Consider the following 16266-nt stretch of genomic DNA (forward strand, 5'->3'; position numbering starts at 1 on the left):
ACTTTAATGTTGAATGCTCTGACGAACTGCAAACACTTGTACCTCCCCGACATAACTACCCCCGACAAACCCGACAAGCTACTAAGTCTCACCCCTTTACAGTAGAGATCCCTAGATGCAAGAAAGCCTTTTCCTCCAATAGTTTCTTCCCTAGAACTGCAGGTCTTTGGAACTCCCTTCCGGGATTCTGCTTTCCCAATTGTACTGATATGCAGAAGTTCAAGTGTAATGTGAAAAAACATCTTTCTACTCATTTCCCATCATAATGCCCCTGCAAATTAAGTCCCTGATAGTAGCCCCCTGCTTCAAAGTGGCACTGTGCCTTGTTTGGGGTGAAAATTGAATAAATCAAAAAAATCTTTTTTAAATGCTTTCCAACCCTCTATAACTTAAAAGGAACTAAATTCCTGTAGTTACCAGTACGCTACCATGAAAATCAATATTTCAGAAAGTGACAGTTTTAAATAAGCAGAAAAAAAAAACAATATAAATAAAGAGTTTTCTTTAAATAATAAACAATTATTTATTTTAAACAATATATACAGAATTTTGTTTATATTATAAACAATATAAAAAGAAGATTTTATAATTTGTAATAATGTAACCCTTTTTTTAAATTTTAATTATAGATAACAGAAACAGAAATTTTTTTATAATTCAGAAAGAAATATTACTCAGACATTTGTCAATATATAATATAATTATATATATATATATATATATATAAATATATAATTTTATAGAAAATACAATTGAGTGAAATTAGGCCAAAGCAATTAATTTTGCTTTGTGAGCTATTTGCGTTAAAAATAAAAACCAAACATTTCATAATAGTTATAATCCATGCGAACCGTAAGTAAAAATCAAACAAAACAATTAAGCAAACCTCTAAAAAGAATAAAACTCTGGAATCTTTCCATCAACAAGCTCAAGAATCTTTTTGTCAACAAGCTCAAGAATCTTTCTGTCAACAAACTCAAGAATATTTCTGTCAACAAACTCGGGAATCTTTCTGTCAAAAAGCTCAAGAATCTTTCTGTCAAAAAGCTCAAGAATCTTTCTGTCAACAAACTCGGGAATCTTTTTGTCAACAAACTCAAGAATCTTTCTGTCAAAAACTCAATAATTTTTCTGTCAAAAAGCTCAAGAATCTTTCTGTCAACAAACTCGGGAATCTTTCTGCCAACAAACTCGGGAATCTTTCTGTCAACAAACTCAAGAATCTTTCTGTAAACAAGCTCAAGAATCTTTCTGTCAACAAACTCGGGAATCTTTTCATCAAGCTCAAGAATCTTTCTGTCAACAAACTCCGGAATCTTTCTGTCAACAAGCTCCGGAATCTTTCCATCAACAAACTCAATAATCTTTCTGTCAACAATCTCAAGAATCTTTCTGTCAACAAGCTCAAGAATCTTTCTGTCAACAATCTCAAGAATCTTTCTGTCAACAAATTCTGGAATCTTTCTGTCAACAAACTCGGGAATCTTTCTGTCAACAAACTCAAGAATCTTTCTGTAAACAAGCTCAAGAATCTTTCTGTCAATAAACTCAAGAATCTTTCTGTCAACAAACTCAAGAATCTTTCTGCCAACAAACTCAAGAATCTTTCTGTCAACAAACTCCGGAATCTTTCTGTCAACAAACTCGGGAATCTTTCTGTCAACAAACTCAAGAATCTTTCTGTCAACAAGCTCAAGAATCTTTCTGTCAACAAACTGAAGAATCTTTCTGTCAACAAACTCAATAATCTTTCTGTCAACAAACCGAAGAATCTTTCTGTCAACAAACTCGGGAATCTTTCTGTCAACAAGCTCAAGAATCTTTCTGTCAACAAACTCGGGAATCTTTCCATCAACAATCTCAAGAATCTTTCTTTCAACAAACTGAAGAAACTTTCTGGCAAAAAGCTCAAGAATCTTTCTGTCAACAAACTGAAGAATCTTTCTGTCCACAAACTCAAGAATCTTTCTATCAACAAACTCAAGAATCTTTCTGTCCACAAACTCAAGAATCTTTCTGTCCACAAACTCAAGAATCTTTTTGTCCACAAACTCAAGAATCTTTCTGTCAACAAGCTCAAGAATATTTCTGTCAATAAACTCAAGAATCTTTCTGTCAACAAACTCAAGAATCTTTCTGTCAACAAACTCAAGAATCTTTCTGTCAACAAACTCAAGAATATTTCTGTCAACAAACTCAATAATCTTTCTGTCAACAAACTCAAGAATCTTTCTGTCAACAAACTCAAGAATCTTTCTGTCAACAAGCTCAAGAATCTTTCTGTCAATAAACTCAAGAATCTTTCTTTCAACAAACTGAAGAATCTTTCTGTCAAAAAGCTCAAGAATCTCTCTGTCAAACACAAGAATTTTCCATCAAATTCAAGAATCTTTCCGTCAAACTCGGGAATGTTTCTGTCAAACTCAAGAATCTTTCTATCAAATCGAATATCAAGTACAGAATTTGGAATCGAGGCTTTTATTTAATCCACCAATATAGCATGCTCTCCTTCCATTAGCCATGGGTAGGTAGATATCCTAAGTAATTTTCAATTGTATTTTTAGTGTCACCAGCACTGAGCATTGAACTTTTAAACTCCACAAGAACAAATTACTTACAACTGAATTTTATCAAGTAATTTATCCATTATATCACAGGACTTAGATTATATATTACATGCCATATTTATGGCAACGCAGTCATATAAAAGACTTGAAAGTAACATAAATTAATATTTTACAAAAACAACATACATGCGTTGGAATTTTAAATAAGGACTTACTTTTCTACTCAAGAATAATTCTCCTTTCTGGTGATTGTGTTTCATTTCTTTTGCCACCTTGATGATTTCAGTTGCAAGTTCTTTCAGCCCGGTGTTTGAAGGCGGACAAGTGACCCATAAGTTTACGATCCTGAAAGACAGGTGCAACTTGTTGTACCTGCTATTAATCTCATTAAATGTTTGCCTCACGTACTCGTCTTTGTTACCTGCTACTTGATCGATGTATGTTCCGATGAGCATAACAACAGCATGTTTCACTTTGGCCTGAAAGAGCAATGAAAATGAAAATAAATACAAGTTTCAAATCAAACAATAACTTCAGATGTATTATGTGGAGGTATGTTATTTGACCAAACAATGTTGCTTCTCTCAACAATATTGGACTAATCCATTAATGTGTGACAATTCATATAGCAGGTAAATGAGGCCAATTTAAGCCTGCCTTTGTACAACAGTACCAATGTAGGACATTGCATTATTTGGACTTCTGTTCTCATCTTGAGTGTCATTTTCACAACATTTCAGCCGATGTAGTACCTTCTTCAGGTTCAGGTATCTCTTGTTGAACTCTGGAATCTTTCTATTGAACTCCAAAATCTGTATGAAATTTACTTTAAAACATTTTTGTTTATGGAAATCGCTCCACACAAGGCATAAAGCCACTTAATGTCAGGATTTAAAAAAGATACTAATTCAAGGTTAAAAACTCGCCAAAAATAAATGTCTTTGTCAGGAGTAGTGCTCATGAAATGTGAGGACGAAACGACAAATAAGGAAAATGAGAGACTTCTACCTGGTCAAGAATGACGGAACATACTGCCAATTCCAGAGTTTGACAAGAGACATCTGAAGAAGGTCCTAGGTTATATCGGCTGAATCATGAAAGTGACACTAATGATGAGATAAGTAGTCAAAATTTTTTTTTTTTTTTACATAGGAATCGCCACTTATCGAGGCCCAGAGGCCACTCGAGGATAAGGGTTAAAGAGTGTACAGTAGTCAATAGAACAATATCATAGTAATCGTTAGTAGTGTAAATTTGGTAAATTGGATTACATAAGGGAAACAGCTCATCAAGAACTTGTTTATGTTAGACTTGAAGACGACCATATTGTAATCAGCTGGAAAGCAGGCAAACGGAAGACAGTTTCACAGGTGTGCAGTTCTAAGAAAGAAGCTTTGTTCATGGAATCTACATTTAGATTTAGGCACGGATAAAGAGTGGGGGAAATTATTGATAGTGGTTTCAACTAAACAAGTGTTTCTTGTGAAAGTTTGATGACGGGGGGGGGACCATAGATTGGAGCTCAGATGAGCACTTGCCATGAAAATAATGATAAAGCAGACACAGGCTCGCAACGTCACTTCTGTGAGAAAGAGGTTGCAGGGAAGAAAAAAGGGCATCCCCTACAAAGTCTTTGAACTCTGTCGAGGCCAGATAAGGTCTTTCTGTCAACAATAAATAATAATGTAAATAAATAAATAAATAATAATGTAAATAAATAAATAAATAATAATGTAAATAATGCAAATTAAAATTTATTCAGCTTTATTAGTTCATTTTTGCAACAGATAAGTAAAAAGTATTTACCTCGATGCTCATGAGGAATGGTTCCAACACTGCGACAGGTTTGCGGATGTCCCAGACCAATAAAAACAAACTGTTTTTGCTAATGAAAGCATTGTGGATGTCAGTAAATTTGTTAGCTTTCGAAAATTCCCAAACATTAAATGTTATGGAATTAACTGAACTGGACTGAAAGAATTAAAAAAAAACATTTTAGGTTATAAAAAACAAAATAAAAAAATTTAAAAAATATTAGGTAAGAAAAAGGGAAAAGAAGAATAGAAAATAAAAAAATTAATTAAATACAAATGAAAAATTATTGCATCTTCAAATGGGAACTACTCTTGTCAGTGCTTGAATTTTATGAACAAGCATGCATGTATGTATGTTTGTATATTTCGCAAAAAACTTTCGACAGAGGCAACGGATTTTCACGAGATCAGTATCATTTTGAATCTTAGCCTTTTAGATGACAAATATAAAAAAATTGGCCAAAAACATTAATTCCTTCACCCTCAACTGAGCACTTTTCTGTAGGGAGGGTCAGTTTTTTCACTGACATTTTTTGTAAGTCATTCAAAGCTCACATAATGTTTCTCTGGGTGCATTGACAGTATAATTTGTAATTTGCAAACGCTGCTCGAGTGTCAGTCTCCTCACCTGGTCACCACCACACATGCTTAAGGCCATCAGAACTAAAAAAATTAAATTTTGTCTCATCAGACCATAGGACATGGTTCCAGTAAACTATGGGCTTTGTTGACATATCTACAGTAAACTGTTTGCGGACTTTCTTGTGTATTGCCTTCAGAAGAGGCTTCCTCCTGGGGTGACAGTCATGAACACCAATTTGAGGAGTACAAAAATAAGTGTGTCATGCCTACAGTCAAGCATGGTGGTGGGAATGTCATGGTCTGTGGCTGCATGAGTGCTTCAGGTATTGGAGAGTTACATTTCATTGAGGGAAACATGAACTCCAACATGTACTGTCAAATACTGCAGCAGAGAATGATCCCCTCCCTCCAGAAACTGAGTTGCAGAGCAGTGTTCGAGCATGACAATAACCCAAAACACACATCCAAGACAACCACTGCTTTACTGAAGAGGCTGAGGGTAAAGGTGATGGACTGGCAAAGCAGGTCTCCAGACTTGAACCCAATAGAACATCTTTAGGGCATCCTCAAGCAGAAGATGGAGGTGCACAAAGTCTTAAATATTTGCCAGCTCTGCGATGTCGTAATTGAAGAGCATTCCAATGGCTACATGTGAAACTCTGGGAAACTCCATGCCCAGGAGAGTAAAGGCAGTTTTGAATAATGATGGTGGCCACATAAAATATTGAGAGTTGACATGTTGTATGTAATATTGACAACTTTTCGTAAGGGGTGTACTCACTTTTGTTGCCAGGGATTTAGCTTTTAATGGCCATATTTTGAGTTATTTTGATGGGAAAATAAATTAACTCTGTTATATATTCTGCAGACAGGCAGCTTTTCATTGTCAAAAATCATTTTTTCAGTGTTGTCCCATGAAGAGATATATTTAAATATTTGAAGAAATGTACTCACTTTTGTGATACACTGTGTATATATATATATATATATATATATATATATATATATATATATATATATATATATATCCCTCCCTCCCTTTACAACTTAAACTCCACTAGATATGGTCAGATTGGTTTATGACTTGGATACAACTTGGAGAAAATTAGACTTCATTTATCATAAAACGCCAAGGATTTGAGAATCTGACATTCTTATATCATTCACCTTTAGAAACTTCAACATAGAAAAAAAAATATATCAACTTAATATAAATTAACAGAAGAAATTTAAAAGTGACATTTTCGCAAAATACTGCTTTTTAGTTAATTCGCTCCAACATATATTGAATTATTTGAAGCATTTTTCAAAGGATTCTACCACTTTATAGAATGATGGATTAGCAAATATATATGACTTGAATCTTACATTTCACCTGGAATTTGCTAATAAAAAGTCTGCAATGCATTCTGGAATATACTAGTATTTACTGGAATTTAAAACAGTTCCTGTATATCAATTGGAACAGTATGCAAATGAGACCACTGAATGGTTCAAAACTGCAATTGAAGCACATGTTCCCGCACGGAAATTCTATAGCAATTCCCACTCTCCCCAATGGTTTACTTCTGCTTGTGCAGCTGCCATTTGTCAAAGGCAGCATGTGTTCCGCAGATTCGACCGACATAAGTTCAGCTCAAACAAACAGAAGTATATAGAAGCTAGAAATAATTGTAAGAGAGTACTAGCGACAGCTAAGACGGATTACTCTGAAACCACCAGAAAATGCATCGAAGCAGAGAAATTAGGAACCCGGGATTTTTGGAAAATCTACAACAGCGTAGTAAATAATGGGCAGTCAACTATTTCCCCACTATCAAACAATCAGGTTGCTTGCACGGTAACTGACAAGGTTAATCTGCTTGCCAGTCAGTTTGCCTCAAACTCCACACTGGACCCAGCAAACAACTCTCTCCCTGACTTTCCTTTGCAAACAGACGCCACACTAGATGATTTGAAAATCACCCCTTCTCAGGTACATGCTATTATAAAAAACCTAGACACCTCAAAAGCATGTCGACCAGATTTCATCCCGGCTGTGCTATTAAAAATATGCTCTGCCAAGGTTGCTCGATTTCTCTCCAAACTTTACAATAAATGCCTTAACGAATCTTGCTTTCCCGACTGCTGGAAAACCACTTCTTTAGTACCGGTCTTCAAGAATTCTGTGAAAGAACTGACCCACTAAATTATCGCCCCATTCGCCTCCTCCCGCTTTTCACCAAAATATTTGAGTCCTTAGTCAATCAAGCCCTAGTTCAGCACCTAACAGCTGCTAAACTCCTGACTGACAAACAATATGGATTCAGGCAAGCCCGTTAAACAGCAGATATCTTAACTGTATTCTCTGAACGTATATACCGTTCACTGGACAAAACAGGGGAGGGTAGAGCGGTAGCCCTTGATATGTCTAAGGCTTTTGACAGGGTATGGCACGATGGTCTTCTAAGGAAAATTAGATAATATGGAATCACTGGAAGAATACATAATGTAATTAAATCCTTCTTAAGTAAGAGAAAAATCCAAGTTGTCCTCGACAGTCGTACATCTAAACAATATGACATAAATGCGGGAGTACCTCAGGGGTCTATTCTTGGACTTCTATTATTCCTGATATTCATAAATGACCTCCCTGATAAAATTGTTTCGGAGATGGGTATATTTGCCGATGACACCACTTTCTATAACAGATATGAGAGGAAAATAAACGAACACATATCCAAGGAAATGGCAGAAACACTAGAGGATGACCTCCAATCTGTAGTGGAATGGGGACAAAAATGGATGGTCACATTCAATGCTGCTAAGACTAAGCTTGTTTCCTTCAATAACTACAAGAAACCTTCTCGACCACCAATAGTAATGGCCAAGAACACATTGCCTGAAAGTACTTCTTTTAAACTCCTCAGCCTAACGTTTACAAGGAATATGAACTGGAATAGATACATTGAGAGCATTGCCAAGGCTTCTGCAAGGAAGGTTGGCTCCCTCTACTGTGCTAGAAAACTACTTACGCCTGACAGTATCCTATACCTCTATAAGGCCACGATTCGCCCATGTATGAAGTACTGTTGTCACATCTGGGCTGGTGCATCTGCTGCTTCTCTCTCGCTCCTGGACAGGGTTCAAAAGAGAGTTGCCAACCTGATAGGTCCTGAACTGTCATCTAGGCTTCAGCCTCTGTCCCATCGATGAGATGTTGCATCCCTCTGCCTGTTCTACAAATACTTTAATGGTGAATGCTTTGCCGAACTGCAAACACTTGTACCTCCCCGACGTAACTACCCCCGACAAACCCGACAAGCTACTAAGTCTCATTCCTTTACAGTAGAGATCCCTAGGTGCAAGAAAGCCTTTTACTCCAATAGTTTCTTCCCCAGAACTGCAGGTCTTTGGAACTCCCTTCCAGGATTCTGCTTTCCCAACTGCACTGATATGCAGAAGTTCAAGTGTAATGTTAACAAACATCTTTCTACTCATCTCCCTTCATAATGACCCTGCTAATTAAGTCCCTGATAGTAGCACCCTGCTTAAAAGTGGCACTTTGCCTTGTTTGGGGTGAAAATTGAATAAAAAAAAGAAAAAAAAAATTGTTTCAACTTTGGGTATCCTTTTTACAATATTACTTCATCTTTTATTTTCAATCTATGTTCTAATAAGCAAAATTTATAATTACCTATGTCTATTTTGCTAACAACATTTTCTCTGATGAAATAAGCCATTTATTGAAAATCCATGGGTTAAGGAAAAGACTTTACTAATTATCTGTACTCCTTTGTCAAACAATAAATTTCGTTGTAATCATACATAAATTACATCAAAATTTCCATTTATATAGATACATATATATATATATATATATATATATATATATATATATATATATATATATATATATATATATGCGAATGAAAAGGAAAACCTAAAAAAAATAAATGGTAATCAACTATTTCAGAGACATCATCAGGATTTGGTTAAAAAATGCTGAGGAAACGGGTTACAAACCACATGCGAGTGAAGAGAGAAGGAACCTTCCTACTCCGGAAAAGAATTTATTAATGTGCATGCAAGGAAGTGGGCTTCTTCTATGTATATATACACATTTAAACGTCACTTATATACACACACATACATGCCTATTTACCGAGCTGTTAAATTTTATATATGTATGCTATGTATTGAGTTTTTAAAGGGTAAGGTAATTTCTGTAGGAAATCTTCAGTTTGAGTTGCAAAGCAAGAATAAAAGTAAAAAGAAATCAACAAAATCAGTATATCTCATTATAGATTTATTTCATCTTCGGAGGACCTTCAGATGAGTTGGCCAGCAATGGTTTAACTGAAGAATTCAAAGCTTTCTTGGTGTTACTAAGGAGGGAAAAGGAGTGTTTCATTGAACCATATATATTTTTCAGAATAATGGACTCTTAATAAAATATTTGTCACTAGGGGGGGGGTACCCGGCATTGCCCGAGTGTTTGGAGGTGTGTGTGTTTAAAAGAGGTGTAAAAGAAAAAAAAAGTTATGGTCGGAAGGTCGGATTGAACCCCGAAGACTTGACACGAAGTTGGAAACGAAAGGGAAAAAAGCTAGTCACGTAACCATCTGGGCCACGAGGGAGAGGAACTGATAAGGACGTTATATGAAGGTTTATGAAGCAAAATAAACAGGTGCGAGTAAGTGGCGTGGTGTCTGACCTAGTTTTGCGCTGCAAGCCAAATCATTCACGGACATAGACAAGAAGAAGCGAAAATACATACATACACACACACACACACATTTTTCGCAACGTTTCAAATACTGAATGAAATGTATGAGTTTACTACTTTATGAAACGATTTGACGTTTGGAGTAAATTTTTTGTAAATGTAAACAGCGGACTTTAACAAAAGATTATGTTTAATTTGTTCTGTTAGTGACCAATTTTTGTGGAAAAAAATGACATTGTTGATGTTTCCACTACCCCCGTTCTGGCGAAGAAATGAAACTGTATTTATTTGCCTCCCCCTTGGCAAGCAAAAGGACCCAAATATGTTTAATTTTATTTTTATCTGTCTGTTTTATGCGCGTAAAATTAAAAGAATTACTAATTTTGTATGGCAAAAACTTGGGGAAAAAATGTAAGAAAGTTAAAAAATCATCTGTAGGTGTTTAGGGCCCAAAAAAGGGGAAAAAAGGAAAGAAAATGAAGTCCTGCATATTAAAAAAAAAAAAAAAAAACTTACCGTGTAAAATGAAAATATGTTTATTTCATTATTTTTTTTTTTTTTTGTAATTGTTTTTTTTTAATTGTTGGATTGTTTTCTGCAATAAAATCAACCAAACAAAACAAACTGGAAAAAATCAAAAAAGCAACTTACCGTGTAAAATGAATATGTTTATTAGATTTTAGTGAATTTGTATTTTTTTTTGTGTGTTGGTTTGTTTTCTGCAAAAAAATATTTTTTAACCATATAATTGTCAAGTGTAAGTACAACGGTTTGTTATGTGTTTTGTTTTGTTTTATTTTTTGTATTGTTATCTTTGTTGTCGCTTGTTTCCAATAGGAATGTTGTCTGATTCCATATCGATAGCGTAATTGTAATTGGGCTAATGAAGCTCCCAGAAATTGAATGTATAGAAGTAAATAATGAAAAAGTAACTGAAACAAAAATAAAAAGTCAGCTTTCCCCTCTAGTATCACGGCAAAAATCACTGTAAACATAATAGAAGGAAAAATACTGTAAATAAAATATTAATCGTTTCACCATTTGAAGAATGCTGTCAGCTGATTGCTAGAATTTTTTTTTTGTAAAACCTGGAATTCAAGGTTAGTTCGTTTCATTTTTTTTTAATAAACGTGATTTTCTCTGTGGAAACTGTAATAGTAATGCGGAGGAGGATGGATTTTTGTAGGAGAGTGTTTTCATAGTATGCTATGTAATTAAGCAACATAAAATTAAACGTGGAATAAGAATTAATGTAGTGCGGGAAAAATGTAAGAAAACATAACAGGGTGCGGGAAAGATGTAAAAAGACGGAAAAAAAAAAGGAAAAAATGTCCTAAGTAAAATCTCGAAACAAGATGACAGTTCCTGGCACTGATGACTTGAGATTGTTGTGGCTTTTTGAAATACAGTGAGAAAATACTATTATTTTCAAAAGATGTCTTGTCCATTTTTTATCAAATGTTCAATTTTCTACTGAAATAGTCATTCATTCCAAAGTCAAGATAATGTTTTAAGGCATTAATGACTAATGCAAATAGTTATTACTAGTTTGGACAATACTTCTTAATCCTTATTATAAATTGTATGTGATATTAGCCCTTGTCAAACCGGGTAACACTAGGACACACAAACACACACACACACACACGCGCGCGCACACACACACACACACGCGCGCGCGTAAGTCCAGCATGAACAAGCTCTAGTTATCCAGTCCCCTTAAACAGTACAATTCTGCACAATTCCCACCAAAATAAAACTGTTTAAAGAACGTGGCAAACTGGACTAATGGTTATCATACTTGACTAATGTCTTTAGGTTTTTGGTTTAGATCTGAACTCAAGTATTTTTTACTTACAAGAAGTGAACTGTTTAGGAAAAAACATAATACTCGCATGCACATGTCTCAGTTTCTTTCCGTTTTTATATTTCATAATATTTGTTACATTGACCACTTTGCATCCATAAACCCTTATCCTTAAATCCTTACCCATGCATCGAACGAATGCTGTAATACTTAGTTCACTGCACCTAATCATAAAAATACCCATAAGAAATTTCAACCAGGAACTCTTAGATATCTAAATACAACTTGAGCTCAAGAGAATGTTTGACCTTGCTCCCTATGAACCAGAGCCGCATAATAATACCAGTGATAAAAAGACAACCCTTCACTCTTTAATAACAAGAAATATATATATATATATATATATATATATATATATATATATATATATATATATATATATATATATAAAATAAGAAACCGTATTCCAAGCACAGACAATAAAACATTTACAAAAAGGGTGAGTCACTCCTTTTCAAAATAGAAGGGCGGAGGAAATATAAGCCATGCACTTGGCTAATGAAAACATTAACGAAATGAATCATAAACATTGAAGATTAAATTAATCAACATTTCAATGTTAACGTTTTGAAAGAGCTTAACAATGAATCTAATAATCAGAAAATAAATTAAAAATAAATATTTTTAATCTATTTTTTATTTTATTTAAATTTTTTTCTGATTGCAAGAAATTTTATATTTCTGAAATAAACATAATTTCATTTAATATGTCGAATTTAAATCAATCTCATAAAATATTTTATGATGAAAAAAAAAAAAAGTATTATATGAAATAAAATATTTTAAATATCAATTCTTCTGAAATACTACAAATAAAAAAAATCATAGAAACTTTTATTTTTAACCAAAATAAGAAGTACCAGAAAACATTAAATCCGGGACCAATTTTGGCCTAACATTATTTTCTGCTGACTTTTAGTTAGGACTTATTCCATTATGCCAGTTAAAGACTTATATACACAAGAACAATGTTACACTCAATAAAATCTCTAGTAAAATTAAAAAAAAGAATTATATATTGTGAAGAGATAAAACCTGCCTCAAGATCATGTTTAAGAACCAACTAGTTCACAAGGGAAATAACTATTTAGTTAACTCCCACCTTTTTGTCACAAGTGATTTCCCTAAAAAACAAGCAGACAAAAAAACATATGTATCACACACATGTGCATAATAAATATATAAATAAATAAATTAGAACTACATCTAAGTGTAACACATAATAGTAATATAATTATTACTGGTAAAATATCACAATAATTTAATAATATCATACAATATATATATATATATATATATATATATATATATATATATATATATATTTATTGGACAAATTTACAAGGTCGCCACATTGGACATGCTAATGTTTCAGACAGATGATTGGTTAAAAACCACAAATCCTCATCAGGCGACATGTGGTTTTAACCAACTGAAACATTAGCATATCCAGTGTTGTGACCTTGTAAATTTGTCCATATCAATAAAAAGATATCTTGCTTTTCTTTTATTGAGCACTTTTAATAACGTCGTTAAATTCATGAGTTTTCTCTCTTGAATACCTATAACTTGTGTGTGTGTGTGTGTGTGTGCACGCACTGAACCATACTTCAATAATAATTTAGGAGTCTATAAACTCCCGGCTCCTGGTATAAACAAATCTCCACTAAGTGGTTGTACATATATTTTTTTTTTTTCTGAAGATGGAGTATACCTCCAAAATTCAAATATATATCCTTGTTCAGCACATTTCAGATTGGAAAATAACTGATTTGAAATTAAAAATTATTGAATTTATTTTTTAACCTTGTTTCATATCCAATAGTGTTTTTCTACAAAACTGCATTGTCATAGCCTTTAAACACACCACTACACACATTGCTTAAAGTGCAAACTATGTCCTCCTCAGAAATGAAAACTTACACTGGTAAACATCTGCCATTTTTTTTCCGTCATCCATTTGTATATATTTAAGCCTAAACTTGTCTCGGCATTCTTCATATTTCCTTTCATCAGACCTTTCAGCAGACTTGTCTTGCCATCACCCTGAAATTGAAAATGACATATACATAAATAAAGTTATATATATATATATATATATATATATATATATATATATATATACGGCACAATCACGTTGACACACCAGTTCTTGCCAAATCACCGAAGTTAAGTAATGTTGAGGCTGGCCACTACCAGATGGGTGACCATTTGGGAAGGCTAGGTTTTGTATGTACCACAAGTTGTTGAAATTTCCAAGTTTATATCTGGAGGCGCATTAATTCACTGAGAGAGATGCACCCCCAGTCTTAGTGAAGACATGCATCTAGGAGAACGTAACGCTGATGTACTGTGTTGTACTTTGTGCTTTGTTTTGTGGCAGTCATCTGCACCGACAAGGATTAGTAGTAATAGTAAAAAGGTGGTTGGTTCTACACAAAGCCTTCACCACTATAAACAAATCATCTTTGTGGATTTCTGAACAACTTAGTTTTTGTGGCGGAACCTTATACGTCGAAATCGACGGGAGAGTCCATTTATTTTTTTTTATATAATATAATTATGTTATCAAAGAGTAAATCTTTAACAAAGCAAAACTCAAGATGAGAAAAGTTCAACACTATAAAGAGGGGCAAACAATATTAAAATGAAAGATGAGGAATAAAACTTATATATAAGTTTATTATATCATCAGAACAATAAGGAAAAGTTAAGGGGAAAATTAAGAAAAAAAAACCTCTTTAGGCCATGGCATTTCGAAGCTAAATGCTTCTTATCAGAAGAAATTTTGTATATTTCTGGCCTTTTTTCCTCTTTTTCAGGCTATTTAATGCCAAATCCATTAATCTTAGAAAAAGTTTTTATGTTTCAAGTTGTTTATATTTTCAAATATTTATTCCTGAAGTTTGGTTTGGTTGTTTTGTTTTATGGCATTTCTATTATTTTTCAGGTTAAGAATTCAGCATAATAATAAAATGAAATCAATCAATTAAGAAACTATAAAAGATGAATAAATAATTAATTAATGCACGTTTTTTAAAGGAATATGCAAATTAGTTAATCTTCATGTAGTTACTTGCATATGCATGAATTCAGTTGAAATGAATGGCTCTTGTTTTGGGGAGGCTCCATGTTTTGACAAGCTTCTGAACTTGACCTTTACTCCTGACCTAAAATGTAACACATACATCAAATCTGTTGCCAAAATCGCTGGAAAAATTGTGGGATCCTTCTATCGATCCAGTAGATATCTCACTGCTGATGCAATTCTCTACCTACATAAGAGCCAGGTATTTCCAAGGATGGAGTACTGTTGCCACATCTGGGCAGGAGCTGCTAGAAATACCTTATCCTGCCTTGATAGAGTTCAAAATAAACTTTGTTGCCTAGTAGGAGATGCCTTTTTCTCTTTCCTGCAACCTCTTTCTCACAGAAGAGATGTTGTGAGCCTGTCTCAGCTTTATCGTTATTTTCATAGCAAGTGCTCGTCTGAGCTCCAATCTACAGCCCCCCCTTACCAAACTTTCACAAGAAACACTTGTCTAGCTGAAAATACTATCAATTTCCCCTACTCTTTATCTGTGCCTAAACCTAAATGTAGATTTAATGAACAAAGTTTTTTTTTAGAACTGCACGCCTGTGGAACTGACTTTTGTTTGCCTGCTTTCCAGCTGACTACAATATGGCCGTGTTCAAGTCCAATGTAAACAAGTTCTTGATGAGCCATTCCACTCAAGTTAACAAATTTACTGAATTTCCACTACTAACAAATATTATGATTTTGATACTGCACACTTATTAATACTTATCCTCGAGTGGCCTCAGGGCCTTGATATGTAGTGATTGCTATGCAAAAAAAAAAATGACTTAGTATATAAAGAAGTTTGTTTTAATAATTTTTAAATAGAAAAAGTAAGCATTTATTATCAATGTAAGAGCAAGAAAAAATTCTATAGGTATATAGATAATCAATAATACAATCATTCTACTGACCTCTGGTCCCATCACAGATAATTTCATGCGCCAATGGGGTTTAGAATTGCGTTGTTTGTACTGAAGAAACGTCAGAATGCCAACACCATTTTTGTCTGCTAAAATATTAAATAAAAAAGAAAATAGATTAATCAGTAGATCTATATGAGCCTGCCACTTTTACTTAAAACATTTGTAGGAAAAATACAGAATAGTTAACATTCGTAAACTGATAAAAAAAAAAAAAAAAAAAAGAAAAAAAAGAATACATAAATTTCATAAAATGCATTAGAACGAAATTTGGACTTTTGGAAATAATTTGTAAAATTTTTTACCTTTAAAAAAAAATTTTACAAATTGTTTGCACACTTAAAAATGGTTGTTTCTGCCATTTTTTGTTTGTTTACGAGTCCTAGAGTGGTAATTTTTTTGTACTTGTGCCGTTGAAAATATTTTTCCACGCATTAAAATAGACTCTTGGATTTATGTCTTCACTTGGTCAGTTTTAAAAAATCTCTAATTTGGCAAGTCAAATTCTTCAACAGAAGAAACAAGTATTATTGTAAATTCAAACAAATAAAACGTTCTTACTCATTTTAAACTAGAGTTATGGTCTTCTTTGGAGGAGGAATTCTTTTGTTGCCACAATGACTGAGACTACACGGCTGATAACATGACTGACATTGGAATTGAGTAGTCATCATAGTGTTTCACTCCAACTCGAGATCCATCGTCAGACATTGTCAGAGACATCCT

The 16266-nt window shown here is 33.7% G+C and overlaps 1 protein-coding gene across 3 annotated transcripts in view; it reads right to left on the reverse strand.

Moving 5' to 3' along the window:
- Positions 1-16266, reverse strand: part of LOC145297691 (leucine-rich repeat serine/threonine-protein kinase 1-like) — a 171855-nt gene that overhangs the window by 50532 nt on the left and 105057 nt on the right. For all 3 annotated transcript variants that reach the window (XM_080143889.1, XM_080143888.1, XM_080143890.1), the window contains exons 13-16: positions 15532-15629; positions 13462-13584; positions 4374-4538; positions 2783-3046 (exon numbers count right to left, since the gene is read on the reverse strand). In XM_080143889.1, coding sequence (XP_080000015.1) covers positions 2783-3046; positions 4374-4538; positions 13462-13584; positions 15532-15629 — 650 coding nt within the window. The remainder of the gene's footprint in view (positions 1-2782; positions 3047-4373; positions 4539-13461; positions 13585-15531; positions 15630-16266) is intronic.

The sequence above is a fragment of the Euprymna scolopes genome, chromosome 18 (assembly GCF_053919585.1).
Source record: "Euprymna scolopes isolate OS-2025 chromosome 18, ASM5391958v1, whole genome shotgun sequence".
Taxonomy (NCBI): Eukaryota; Metazoa; Mollusca; class Cephalopoda; order Sepiida; family Sepiolidae; genus Euprymna; species Euprymna scolopes.